The sequence below is a fragment of the Macaca nemestrina genome, chromosome 5, assembly GCF_043159975.1.
Source record: "Macaca nemestrina isolate mMacNem1 chromosome 5, mMacNem.hap1, whole genome shotgun sequence".
Taxonomy (NCBI): domain Eukaryota; kingdom Metazoa; phylum Chordata; class Mammalia; order Primates; family Cercopithecidae; genus Macaca; species Macaca nemestrina.
In genome coordinates this window covers 22,297,861-22,312,401 of record NC_092129.1, presented here as the reverse complement: position 1 = coordinate 22,312,401, position 14,541 = coordinate 22,297,861, and the positions used below count along the sequence as shown (strand labels likewise).

The window sequence follows — 14,541 nt, the reverse complement described above, 5'->3', positions numbered from 1 at the left end:
AACGATTATTACAGTTTTAAGAAACAAAACACAATGAGAACTGGGAATGGAATTCAAATCCTTCAACTTCTTGCTATGCTCCAAGCTGCCATTCATAAAACAGGTTTAAATTTGGTAATTTTTCCATTGTGGGGAGTGTCAACAAGAAACTATTCAAAGACAGTATTTTCCAATATAAATAAAGACACATACTTTTGTTTAAAATTACCAGTTCTTCTTGGGAGTGCAAAGGGAGGTTTGATGATGTACAACTTGTGATGCTTTTGGCAGGAATTATAGAACAAACAATGCCATTCAAGTTGTGGAGATTGTACTAGCAGGTGAACTCATAAAGAGAAGGTTCTGGAATGACTACATCTGAAAACAGAATCTTAGTAGTTTGTACTTTGCCTCCTCCTAGAACTTCAAGAGACTCAAATCATAGGCTACAGATGTACTTTCAAGTATATACTTATGAATGGAAGGAGAAAATAAAAGCATGAAAAATGCAAATATTAAACCTTTAGTGGCTTGGGCTATATTCCAGTAGGTAATCTGACTAACTTCACTTTAACAAAGATTAAATCCCTTCATTTTAATCAGGTCCATTAAATTTCATTCATTAAAGCTATACATACTCCAGAATGTTTATAAGACATTTATACCTATCATGTTTACAAAAGGCATAAATTCAGTCTTAAGCTGCATTACAAATGCCTCAATATAACATAATCACAGTATAAGGAATCAGAAATTCTCTGATTAGATATGCTGTAGCTTCACACAAAACTCTCAGTAATAAATTAAAACAAAAAAGTCGTACAATGTATAATGGATTATGCAGTGCAAAGTAACGTCACTGGACCAAAATTTAGTTTAACCATTTTTATTTCAAGTGTATTTAAAAAATCATAAATGGGGTTTCATAATCCAAAGTTAAAACATTTATTCTTCATAGCTTCAGAATTTGACAAGCAACTGTAGACCATCCTTTCCAAATCCAGTCTTCTTTGCTATTTTCCAAACTTCTGAGATCTAGTATTGAACTGCTCCATTCTAAATGTACAGTTTTAGATAAGTATTGTACATTTGTTGATAAGGGTTTTCTGAAAACAGTCTATCAAATATCAAGAATGGTTTCTATCTAAGAATCAGCAGTGAGGGAAGAAATATTAAACACCTATCAAGAAATCAATTATTCATTTTAAAAATAACAGAACCAGTGCTGCTCTCTGTCATAAAAGAGAACATGTAAAATTTATTTTTATAGACTTTGGTAATATTTTATTCCCCACAGAGGCCTTCAATCTTACTTAAAGATATTTTACACACAGTAACCACCAGGATTTACTGAGTAAAAATCTCAGTTATTAACCATGCCCCTAAAATGTGCTATTCCAAAGAGGAACAGGTTACTTTTGAGGAAAAAAGCTGCCTTGGTAACTTCCCTCAAATGTTTATTTTTAAAAAAATAGTTGATGGAAATATTTTTTAAACCAACTTTGGGTATAATATGGCATACTGCCCATCAAACAAAAAAGGAAATCAAAACTTTCTTTCCATTTATAGTTAGTGTTCCACGTTTACTATCAAGATTACAACTTATTGACCTTTTATGCTTGTTTTTTTTGACTGCCTAATCCAATATTTAAATTTTTAAAAGTCTGCATTTCAATGTGGTAAGAGTTATTTTTCAAATAATCTTCATAACCCAGAATAGAGACACCAGAGCAATACTCTCAAGTCATACTTTTGACTACAATTAAGAGATGAAAATGGACGGATATCTGAAGACAGGTATTTCCTCTGCTCTGAAAGTGAGCAAGCTTTTAACATGTGAGCAACACAGAACTCCACTCCTCTGGAGCTCCTTTCAACTCAGAATGCTCCCGTTCAGTAAGTCAATATATTATTCTTAAAAATTAAAGTTTGGTCACTAAGAAGGACTGAACAAAAATTATTCCCCTCCCGCCAAACACAACCAGAACTGTTCTAATCAGGCCCTTTGCTCCCCACAAAAATAGGGAAGTAGCTGAGCTGAAGACTTTAAGTGTGACATTTCAGTTCCTAAAACATTGCTGCTATTTGCTCAAAGTTGTAGGTCTATGTATTTCCTTCTCCGATACGTCCCCATTTATAAGTTTATTTCCATACATACAAACGTGCACATGTGTGCACGTGCACACGCACACGCACACACACTCACTCTCAAGTAAGACACTTTTTTGTGTTTGTTGATAAATTATGAGGATTATGAACTAGGTGTGTACAGGGTTTCATAGGTGCTTTGTAAACATCAGAGTCGCTTGGGTCCTTTCCTCCATAAGCCTCAAATCAAATTATGCAACCAATGACCACTACTTTCCCAGACGCTGTTCACAGGCTGCATACTGACGAAGGGCAGAGAAAAAGTCCTCATAACTGATGTTTAGGTGGGAAGGCAAAGAGCTGAAAAAAAAATACAGGGGGGAAAAAAAGCAATTAGATATACACTGTATGTAATGTAGGGGGGAACCAGAAGATAAGGAACAAAAAGAAGTTAAGAATAGAATACACGACATGGCACAAGTATACATATGTAACAAACCTGCACATTATGCACATGTACCCTAGAACTTAAAGTATAATAATAATAAAAAAAAAAAAAAAATAGAATACACCAAATTATCCTCTACCAGACAGCACCATGACAAGCACAGAAAATGTCTTAATCATAATATGGAGACTAAAAGGGTGGGACCCTGACAGAACAGACTGGGAAATAGCAGAGAGCCTCTGAGGCACTGAGGGGTAGTGGTCACTGTTTATTGACGAGTGTTCATGGAAGATAGGTATTCCCTCTGCTCTGAGGGTAAATTATAAGCAGAATATGCCAAACAATTTCTACTAAGATTGTTCAGCTCGTTGTGAAAGAGTTCAAGTAAAAAATTAATATGCCATGCTTAATGTTGGGCAGGGCTACACAGCATCCAAACGCGATGAAATATTGTAGCCATGTTGTGAGCAACCTATAAATCAACACTTATCTCCACCATTTCCAATTACTCAAGGGCAATTACAGTGTGAAAATAAGCACTTTAAAGATAGACTGAATACACGATCAGACGGTTCTCTTATATTATAAGTAACTATTAATTTTCAATAACTAACATGAAAAACATCTGTAATTTATGTAGCTTTATAATGTGGGAATTCCAAATATAATCTGGGAATTCCAAATAGTATCAGGGTCAAACACCTGGTCAGAACAGAAGAGTCACAGAGTCCCATAGTCACATGCACCACAAAAAAAGAGTGAACAAACCTACCTTGAAAGGACTCCTGCCTGTCTTTAGCTATACTTTTCTTTATCCTTCCTCTGACTGCCAGAAATTCTGAAACAAGTCACCCACTTCTAACTCCTCATCATCTCTTATTAACTGCTATCAACCATAAGTCTTATTCACGTCTCTGAAATAATATGCTCAAAGAACAAATGTAATGCATTCTTCTTGCTAAAGCTTGCTTCAAACATCCTCAAACTCTCAACTTTCCTAAGTCTTCCTCATCTTACCCCTTCAATCAACCTCATCTCCTACAACTCTTCAATAAACATAGTGCCACTAGCCCTCAATGCCTCAGAAGCTCTGTTGCTATTTCTCAGTCTGTTCTGTCAGAACCCCACCCTTCCCTTCTCTGTATTATGATTAACACATTTTCCCTGCCATCACAGTGCTCAGTCTCGTAAAGGGTACACAAATACAAAGCAAACCTCAGTATAATGTGATATAGCTATCACAGACATGTACATAGGTCAAAGGAAGAGCCTGTTATGTGCTTCATATCTTGTCCATTATCAGATTTAAATTCTCAGCTCCAAATTAACATGCCCTTTGTACAAATATAGAGAAGTTTAAATTACTTTCCAAAGTCACATTATTGAGCTGCATAGTCAAGATTCAAACCAAAATCCTTCTGTTCTTCCCTCCAGACCACTCCCAACTGTCCACGGCATCACTGCTGTCATACTTGGAGACCACCTGAAATGACTTGAAAACTCTTGGAGAAAACCAAGTAAGAGAAACATACTCCCACCATAAAGAAACTCTGAGTCTGGAGACATGGGTTCTAACTCACTTTGTGACAAGCTTGAACAATGTCTCTTCCCTATTTTCCTTACCTATAAAATGAGAAGGTAGGACCAGATGATTTAGCGTCCTTTCCAACTCTAACATGCTGCATGTCCTCTCCTCTTTTTGAAACTCTGTCCCTCCTGCCCGCAAGCTTAAAGGACCCCTTCGTACACTCTGGAGAGATACTCTGTATTCTCATAGGTTCAACTACTTCCTAGGTTATCATGATCCCCAAACATACATCTTTAGCCTTGACTTCTCACTCAAGCATCAATTCTACATCGTTATCTGTCCTACACTAAGCATATCCATCCAAATAGACTATAGCCTCAAAATCATCTGCATCTTCCCTTCAAAACTGAATATTCCCTTTACTTTCTGGTTTCCTCTCAATAATATCATAATCACTTAGTCACTTAAGCTTAAAAACTTAGGAGTCATTTCATCTCTTCTCTAATTTTATCACAATTAGTAAAGTGCTAGGCCTGCAATTATACTTGGTAAATACTTGTCATGAGAGAGAGAATTTGTAGTATTCTCCAAGACCCAGCATTTAAATATATTTTAAGGCTACTATGTCTCTCCTTTATTCTAAATTAGGGGTCAGCAAATACAGCCTAGGAGCCTGATACTTGTTTTCGTAAATAAAGTTTTATCAGAACACAGTCACAACGCTTGTTCACATATCATGCTTGGTTGTTTAGCTATAGCAGCAGAGATGCATAGCTGCAATAGAGAGGAGCAGTTGTAAGTGACTGTATAGCCTGAAAAGCCTAAAATATTTACTATCTGGCCCTTCATAGAAAGTTTGCCTAAACTGTTCTAAATAAGCAATTTCACTCTTTTCAATGTATTTTCCCTTAAATTATAGTTACGGCCTCTTCACTTGTCTTTTTAATCTCATCCTTTCCCAAATCCAATCCACTCTAGTGCATAAGCTACTAAACAAACCTTCCAAAATCACCATTCCCACATAATATACAGGCTCAACAGGTTTCCTATTGCCTGCCTACCACTATAAACATTCCTTATGCTGGCATTTAAAGATTTGTGAACCTTGACACCTCTGAACTATATGATTTCATCTCATGCTACTGCCTAACACTGTCCGCTCCGGTGTGGCTAGTTTCTTATTTCTTTAAAACACGCCCCAAGTTTTCTTTTTTCCCCTCTTCTCGCCTTTCCTCTAAATATGAAAACTGTACCCATTTTATATATCCGTGGATCAAGCCACACCCTTTACAATGATGTCTCATTCCCGATCTCCTAAGGTAATTAGTGGCAATACCAAACATCTGCACAACTATACGCTCTCTTGTGTCTAACTCATTTATGTATGACTTTATTTTACCTGTGACACTGTGAAATAACTGACGTAAAAGATCCAGTATTATAATTCTTTGGAAATCCCCACCAGATCTAGTATAGTGCTGAGCTCAAGAAACACTTGCTGAATCTAAACAAAGTCAGTACACTTTTAATTACTTACACAATCTCAGTCAATCTGATGTGCCAGGGAAGAAAGCCTAATGTGCTGTCCACAGGACCAAACTTCAATACTAAATCAGGATCAGGACAACCATTTGAACCTTGGAAATAAAGAAATACACATGAACTTAACATGCACTGCACCCACATGCACACACACAGAAACACACAGATCAAGGGCAAAATGTATTAATCAAATTGGTTTCTTAAACTACCTGTTTTCTTCGGGTATGTCTCCATGCCCCACCCCCAACTCTCTAATACATACTTTAATATCTATGCTCATTCCAAATGTGGAAGTTTTCTCAAAAGTCTATTTAACTGGATTGATTGCCTGATAAGGGTAACCCAACTCCCACACTACACCCAACAGGTGCCCCCAAAATCACATGTATCTTTTAAGACTCAACGTAGGTGTTTTCTTGGAATCCTGGGAAAGGTACTACAGTTCTAAGGGCATGACTGCTTGATTCTGGCCACAGAATCGAATAACTTCAGAGACGAAAAGGAAATTTAAAAAGTATCTATTCTCCTTCCTTCCCTCATGTATCTCATTTTACAGCTATGAACCCAAAAAGACCAACTCCTAGCTATATACTACAAATGTCTACAGTGCTCCCCAGAGCCGGAGCAGCCTCAGAGAGCAAAAGGAGACCAAGCATCTGCCTCAACAAGGGCAAGGTCAATTTTTATCTCTTTCATGAACTGGTTTCCATATGAGACCTGACTTGGGGAAAAAAAGGATAAGGGTATTTCAATAGCTTAAAAATAAAGTTTGAAGAGTATAGAAAAAAGATATTATAATTTTAAGGTTCCAATAGTTAATATCCTCAGTTCTGCCACTAACTTATCTGCTATACAATCTCTCCAGTGCCAAATTCCTTCATTTGTCAAATAAGGAAACTGGATTAGGTGGTCCTGTCCAGAAGCAATATTGAAAAAATTACTTCCATAACAAAGTCCTTTTAAAAGTCCATACTGGTAGAGTGAATGGGCCAGGCAGAAGAACACACATTCCTATATCACCTAAAAAGCAATCAATTATCTTCCATAAAAAATGACAAGAAGGAACTGCAAACCAATAGTGATGTAAAGAGGGTGGCAAATCTTCTCTATAAAAAACATGTTAAATTGGAAAAAACCAACCATTCAAGAACACTAGATACTGACCAAAGGCGGACAATTATTCTTTAAAAAATCAAAGCAAAACAAAAAGCTAGAGTTTTCAGTAAGAATGGCAAAGGTCTATGGCCTTCTTGCCTGGGACTGCTCCCAATGTCCACCCCAATCAACTGGAGGGAACTTACATTTTACCAGTATATCTCTGACAGAATAATTAGATGATTTGCTACTTGCTGTCAAAAGATATGGACTCAATTTGGAACTGGAGGGTATAGGCAAGAAGGAAAAGGAACAATGAAAATCCATGGTTTGACAGTTAAAGGTGGGAAATTCAAAAGAGAACAAACAGGAAAACACACAGCTTTACTTGCCTGAGGTTGTAGCCCCAGTTAGTACAATGGAAAGAAATTTAACAGTGAGATCCAGGAAATAAGGGCTCAGATAAACTCTCACATATCCATGGCCGACTGGGAAATAACATACATACTAGGAGGGGAAGCAGGGTAGGGGACAGGGCAGGAAGAAAGTTCAGTGAAAATCAAAAGCCAAGGAAACTTGAGAACTACTGGCAACTTTAAATTCAGTTTCCAATACCAGAAATCATGGAAGCCTTACAAATTTAAGGTATCTAAGCATAACCAGTGTGGAAATCACTGGCTAACCACTAAGCTACATAGACATAAGCCGGACTAAAAAATAAAATAAAAAAATAACCTCAGCAGAGACAGCAGGAGTAATCTTTATTTATAGACAACATGATCCTGTATTTAGAAAATCCTAAGTCTCTATGAAAAGAGCTACTAGAACTATTAGGTGAACTTGTATCTTAGCAAGGTTGCAGGATACAAAATCAATATTAAAAAACAAGTATATTTCTAAGTATTAACAAACAACCTGAAAATTAAGAAAATAATTCCATTAACAACAGCATCAAAAAGAATAAAATACCTAGGAGTAAATTTAACAAAAGAAGTAGAAATTCTATACCCTGAAACTGCAAAATATTATTTAAGAAAATTAGAACCCAGCCAGGTGCGGTGGCTCACGCTTGTAATCCCAGCACTTTGGGAGGCCTAGGCGGGTGGATCACGAGGTCGGGAGATCAAGACCACCCTGGCTAACACGGTGAAACCCCATCTATACTAAAAATACAAAAAATTAGTCGGGCATGGTGGTCGGCGCCTGTATGTAGTCCCTGCTACTCGGAAGGCTGAGGCAGGAGAATGGCGTGAACCTGGGAGGTGGAGTCTGCAGTGAGCCGAGATCGTGCCACTGCACTCCAGCCTGGGCGATAAGAGCAAGACTCTGTCTCCAAAAAAAAAAAAAAAAAAAAAAAAGATAATTAGAACCCAAACAAATGGAGAAATACACTATGTTCATGAACTGGAAGACTCAATATTGTTAAGACGGCAACTTTCCCCAAATTGAGCTATAGATTCAACTCAATCCATATCAAAACCCCAGCAGAGTTTTTTTAAATTAAAAAGCCAATCCCAAACTTTGTAGAAAAATGCAAAGGACCCTGAATAGACACAACTTTGAAAAAAAAAATCTTACTCAATTTTTTTTTTTTTTGTACACAGTAGCCAGCCTCACTTCTCTCCGGCTCACTCCCCCATCACCTTTCCCAGCCTCTAGCAACCATCCCTCTACTCTCTATCTCCATGAGTTCAACTGTTTTAATTTTTAGCTCCCACAGGTGAGAACATGTGATGTTTGTCTTTCTGTGACGGGTTTATTTCATTTAACATAACGACCTCCAGTTTCATCTGTGTTGCTGCAAATGACAGGATCTTGTTCTTTTTATGGCTAAATACTACTCTATGGTCCACCTGTACATTTTCTTTATTGATTCATCTGCTGATGGACACTTCAGCTGCTTCCAAATCTTGGCTATTGTGAACAGTGCTGCAATAAACATAGGAGTGCAGATTCTTTTCTTTTTGGTATATACTTAGCAGTGGGATTACTGGATCATATGATAGCTCAATGTTTAGTTTTTTGAGAAACCTCCAAACTGTTCTCCATACTGGTTGTACCAATTTACATTCCCACCAACAGTGTACAAGGATTCCCTTTCTCCACATCCTCGTTAGCATTTGTTATTACCTGTTGTTAAAAAAAAAAAAAAAAGCCATTTTACGATATGTTATTGTAGGTCTAATTTGCATTTCTCCAATGATCAGTGATATTGAGTATCTTTGCATATACCTATTTGCTATCTGTATGTATTCTTTTGAGAAATATCTATTCAGATCTTTTGCCTATTTAAAAAATCAGATTAGATTTTTTTCCTATAGATTTGCTTAAGCTTCTTATGTATTCTCATTATTAAGCCCTTGTCAGATGGGTAGTTTGCAAATATTTTCTCCCATTCTCTGTGTTGTCTCTTCACTTTGCTGTTTCCTTTGCTGTGCAGCAGCTTTTTAACTTGATGTGATCCCATTTGTTCATTTTTGCTTTGGTTGCCTGTGCTTGTAGGGTTTTGGCCCAGTCCAATGTCCTAGAGAGCTTCCCCCAATGTCTTCTTGTAGTAGTTTCCTAGTTTGAGAGCTTAGATTTAAGTCTTTCATGCATTTTGATTTGATTTTTGGATGTGACAAGAGATAGGGTTCCAGTTTCATTCTTTTGCATATGGATATCCAGTTTTCCCTGCACCATTTATTGAAGATACTGGTTTTCCCCAGAGTATGTTCTGGGCACCTTTGTCAAAAAATGAGTTCACTGGAGATGTATGCATTTGTCTCTAGATTGTCTATTCTCTGCCATTAGTCTGTGTCTGTTTTTATGCCAGTGCCATGCTGTTTTGGTAACTATCAGTATGGCTCTGTAGCATAACTGGAAGTCTGGTAACGTGATTCCTCCAGTTTTGTTCTTTTTGCTCAGAACAGCTTTGGCTATTCTGGGTCTTTTTGTGATTCCATACAAATTTTCGGATTGTTTTTTCTAGTTCTGTGAAGAATGTCATTGATATTTTGATAGAAGTTGCAATGACTGCAGATTGCTTTGGGGAGTATGGACATTTTAACAATATTGATTCTTCTTCCAATCCATGAACGGAAAATAGGCTTACATTTTTTGGCCGCTGTCCTTAATTTCTCTCATCAATGTTTCACAGTATTCATTGTAGAGATCTTTCACTTCTTCGGTTAATTCCTAGATATTTAATTTTATTTGTACCTATTGTAAATGGGATTACTTTCTTGGTTTCTTTTTCAGATTGTTCACTATTGACATCTAGAAATGCTCCTGATTTTTGTACATTGGTTTTGTATCCTGCAACTTTACTGAATGTGTTTATCTGTTCTAATAGTTGTTTGGTGGAATCTTTAGGTTTTTCCAAATTTGAGATCAGATCATCTGCAAAGAAGGACTTCTTCCTTTCCAATCTGGATACCTTTTCCTTCTTTTTCTGGTCTGATAGCTCTAGCTAGGACCTCCAGTACTATGCTAAATAACAGTGGTGAAAGTGGGCATCCTTGTGTTCCAGATTTAGGAGGAAAGGCTTTCAGTTTTTCCCCATTCAGAAAGATAGTAGCTATGGGTCCATCATATATGGCTTTTATTATGTTGTAGTACGTTCCTTCTATAGCCAGATTTTTATGGGTTTTATCATCAAGTGTTTAATGTTATCAAATGCTTCTTCAGTATCAATTGAAATGATCATGATCTTTATCTTTCATACTGTTGATATATCATATTCATTGATTTGTGTATGTTCAACCATCCTTGCATCCCTGGGATAAATCCCACCTGGTCATGATCTTTTTAATATATTGTTGAATTTAGTTTGCCATTATTTTGTGGAGGATTTCTTCATGAACACTTATCAGTGATACTGGCTTGTAGTTTTCTTTTTTTGATGTGTCTCTGTCTGGTTTGGGTAACATGGCAATACTAGCTTCATAGAACGAATTTGAAAGCATTCCCTCCTTTCTATTGTGCAGAACAGTTTGAGTAGAATTGGTATTAGTTCTTCTTTAAATGTCTGGTAGAACCCAGCAATGAAGCCATCAAGTCCTGAGCTTTCCATTGCTCTAAAACTTTTTATTACTTCAGCTTCAATCTCATCACTTATTATTGGTCTCTTTGGGATTTGGATTTCTTCATGGTTCAATCTTGGTGGGTTGTATGTGTCTAGGAATTTATTTATTTCTTCTAGATTTTCCAAGGGGGATTTATTGGCATACAGTTGCTCACAGCAGCCACTAACGATCCTTTGAATTTCTGCAATATCTCCTTTCCATCTCTGATTTTACTTATTTGGGTCTTCTGGTTTTTTTCCTTGGTCTAACTAAAGATTTCTCAATTTTATCTTTTCTAAAACACCACCAATTTTTTTATCTTTTGTATATACTTTTTCATTTCAAATTCATTCATTTCTGCTCTGATCTTTAAACTTTTCTGTTAGTACTGCTTTGCTGCATCCCATACGTTTTGGTATGTTGTATTTTTATTATCACTTGTCTCAATAAATTTTTCAATTTCCTTCTTAATTTCTTCAGTTACCCACTGGTAATCCAGGAGCATATTGATATAGTTTCCATGTGTTTGTATAGTTTCCAAAATTCCTCGTTATTGATTTCTAGTTTTATTCCATTGTGGTCGGAGAAAATGCTTGATATTATTTCAAATTCTGTGAATGTTTTAGACTTGTTTTGTGGCTTAACATATGGTCTCTCCTTGCGAATGTTTCATGTCCTGACAAGCAGAATGTATATTCTGCAGCCATTGGATAAAATGTTCTGTAAATATCTATTAGATCCATTTGGTCTACAGTGCAGATTAAGTTCAACGTTTCTTTGTTGATTTCCTGTCTTTATCTATCCACGGTTGAAAGTGCAGTGTTAAAGTCTCCAACTATTATTGTATTGGGGTCTATCTCTCTCTCTTTAGCTCTACTAATATTGGCTTTATATATCTGGGTTCTCAATGTTGGGTGCATATGTATGTACAATTGCTATATCCTCTTGCTAAAATGACCCCTTTATCACTAGACAGTGAACTTCTTTGTCTCTTCTTAGAGTTTTTGTCTTGAAATATCTCTTGTCTGATATAAGTATAATAACTCCTGCTTTTTGGGTTTCCATTGGCATAAAATATCTTTTTCCATCCCTTTATTTTCAGTCTGTATATGTCTTTATAGGTGAAGTATGTTTCTGGTAGGCAACAGATCATTGGGTCTTGTTTTTTATCCATCCGCCCACTGTATGTCTTTTGAAGAGTTTAGTCTACTTACATTCAATGTTATTATTGATAAGGACTTGCTCCTGCCATTTTGTTATTTGTTTTCTGGTTGTTTTGTGGTCTTCTCTTCCTTCTTTACTTCCTTCCTGTCCTCCTTTTAGGGAAGGTGATTTTCTCTGGTGGTATGACTTAATTTCTTGCTTTTTATTTTTTGTGTATCTCTTTTAAGTGTTTTGATCGGAGATTACCATGAGGCTTTCAAATACCAGCTTATAACCCATTATTTTAAGCTGATAACAATACTGCTTGTATAAACAAATAAGCAAAAAGAAAACTAATAAAAACTGTACACTTTACATTCATCTCCCCATTTTAAAACTTTCTGTTGTTTTTATTTGTATCTTATTGTACTGTCTATGTCTTGAAAAGTTGTTTTAGTTATTATTATTGACTGGGTCATCAGGGTCTTTTTATTTGACAGTAGTTTTATATACCACAGTTACAGTTCTGTAATATTCTGTGTACTTACTATCACCAGTGAGAGTTGTACCTTCAGATGATTTATTGCTCATTAACATCTTTTCCTCTCTGATTAAAGAATTCCCCTCAGCATTTCTTGCAGGGCAGGTGTGGTGCTGATAAAATCTCTTGGCTTTTGTTTGTCTGGGAAAGTCTATTTCTTCTTCATGTTTGAAGGATATTTTCACTGGGCATACTATTATTCTAGGGTAAAAGTTTCTTTCCTTCAGCACTTTTTAAAATATGTTATGCCACTCTCTCAGTCAGTAAGGTTTCTACTGAAAAGTCTGCTGCCAGATATATTGAACCTCTATTGTATGTTGTTTCTTTTCTCTTGTTGCTTTTAGAATCCTCTTTTTTTTTAATCCTTGACCTTTGGGAATTTGATTATTAAATGCCTTGAAGTAGTCATCTTTCGGTTAAATCTGCTTGGTGTTCTATAATCTTCTTGTAGTTGAATGCAGAGATTTTTCTCTAGGTTTGGGAAGTTCTCTAGGTTTGAATAAACTTTGTACCCCATCTCTCTCTATCTCCTCTTTAAGGCCAATAACTCTGATTTGCCCTCAAGAGGCTTTTTCCTAGATTTTTAAGTGTGCTTCACTCTTTTGTCTCCTCTGTGTATTTGTAAATAGTTTATCTTCAAGCTTATAACTTTCTTCTGCTTGATCAATTCTGCTGTTGAGACTCTGATGCATTCTCAGTATGTCAACTGCATTTTCAACTCCAGAATTTCTGCTTGATTCTTTTTAATTATTTCACTTTCTTTGTTAAATTTATCTGATAGAATTCTGACTTTCTGAATTCTTGAAAACACACAAACATCCACACAAAAACTTGTACACAAATGGTCATACGGCATTATTCAAAAACTGGAAACAAACCAAATATGCATTAACCGATGAATGCATGAGTAAAATGTAGTATATCTAGAAAATACTACGCACCAATAAAAAATAATGAATGACTAATGCATTTTACATAGATGAACCTCAAAAATATTACAGTAAGTAAACAAAGCAAGACACAAAAGACTATATATTGTATGACTCCTTTTATATAAAATTCATAGAAAAAGCAACAGCATAGTCAGAAGCCAGACCAGTGGTTGCTGTTTTAGGGGGCAGGAGTGGGGACTAAAAGCAGTCACAAAGGAACTTTGGGGGTGATGGTATTCAGAATGCTTGCTTCTGTCAAATTAATGAGTTAAGAATTGTGTACATTTTCATGTACCCTAAGCCTACAATGCCTGCAGGCAAACACCTGGGCTTAATAAACATTAGCGCTTTCCCATGGACTACCTGAAGGTCATCTTTGGATCTCCATCAACTTTTAGAATGTCCTTATGAAATTACTCTCTTATTAGGACCTCATAGGGTGCAGGAAACAGTCAACATCCCAGTAACATCTGAGCAGAGAGCTCTCATAATGGTGTACTACTCACTGAGCCTGAATATAATTAGGCAATGACAGAGAATACAAAGAGTAGGGTAGGAAACAAGTAGTCAACAAAAGTAGGAAGTTAGCGAAACCAAGAAGTGGGATATGGACTTTGCTCTGTGATGGACACATGTCAAAGTGGAAGAAACAAAGAATGGAGAGTTAAGTAAATAAGTAAATTAGACAGAAAATGCATTTCTTTTTCTTTTTTTTCTTTTTCTGAGACAGGGTCTCACTCCGTCACCCAGGCTAGAGTGTACTGATGCGATCTTGGCTCACTGCAACTTCTACCTCTTGAACTCAAACTATACTACTGCTTCAGCCTCCTGAGTAGTTGGGACCACAGGCATGAGCCACCATGCCTGGCTAATTTTTTATTTTTTGTAGAGATGGGGTTTTGCTATGTTGCCGAGGTTGGTCTCAAACTCCTGTGCTCAAGCGATGCACCTGCCTCAGCCTCCCAAAGTGCTGGGATTACAAGTGTGAGCCACCCCATCCAGCCTGAAAATGCATGATTAATAAGTAAATGGATATTCTAAGTAATAAAAAATGAATGAATGTCTAAAACTGTATGTCTATAGAAACTATTAATGAACATGAATTTACTAGAGAGACTGTCTTTCTTCAAAAGGATCAAGGCTAATGCTAGTAAGCAAGAAGGACCATGATGGTAAGGCAAAAAGGTCCTAGAGGGAAT

The 14,541-nt window shown here is 36.5% G+C and overlaps 1 protein-coding gene across 1 annotated transcript in view; it reads right to left on the bottom strand.

Moving 5' to 3' along the window:
- Nucleotides 1-849: 849 nt before the first annotated feature.
- The window catches only part of LOC105465489 (NUS1 dehydrodolichyl diphosphate synthase subunit), a 32,765-nt gene continuing 19,073 nt past the window's right edge, over nt 850-14,541 (bottom strand). The window contains exons 4-5 of the mRNA XM_011713942.3: nt 5,581-5,680; nt 850-2,427 (exon numbers count right to left, since the gene is read on the bottom strand). Coding sequence (XP_011712244.1) covers nt 2,337-2,427; nt 5,581-5,680 — 191 coding nt within the window. The 3' untranslated portion in view covers nt 850-2,336. The remainder of the gene's footprint in view (nt 2,428-5,580; nt 5,681-14,541) is intronic.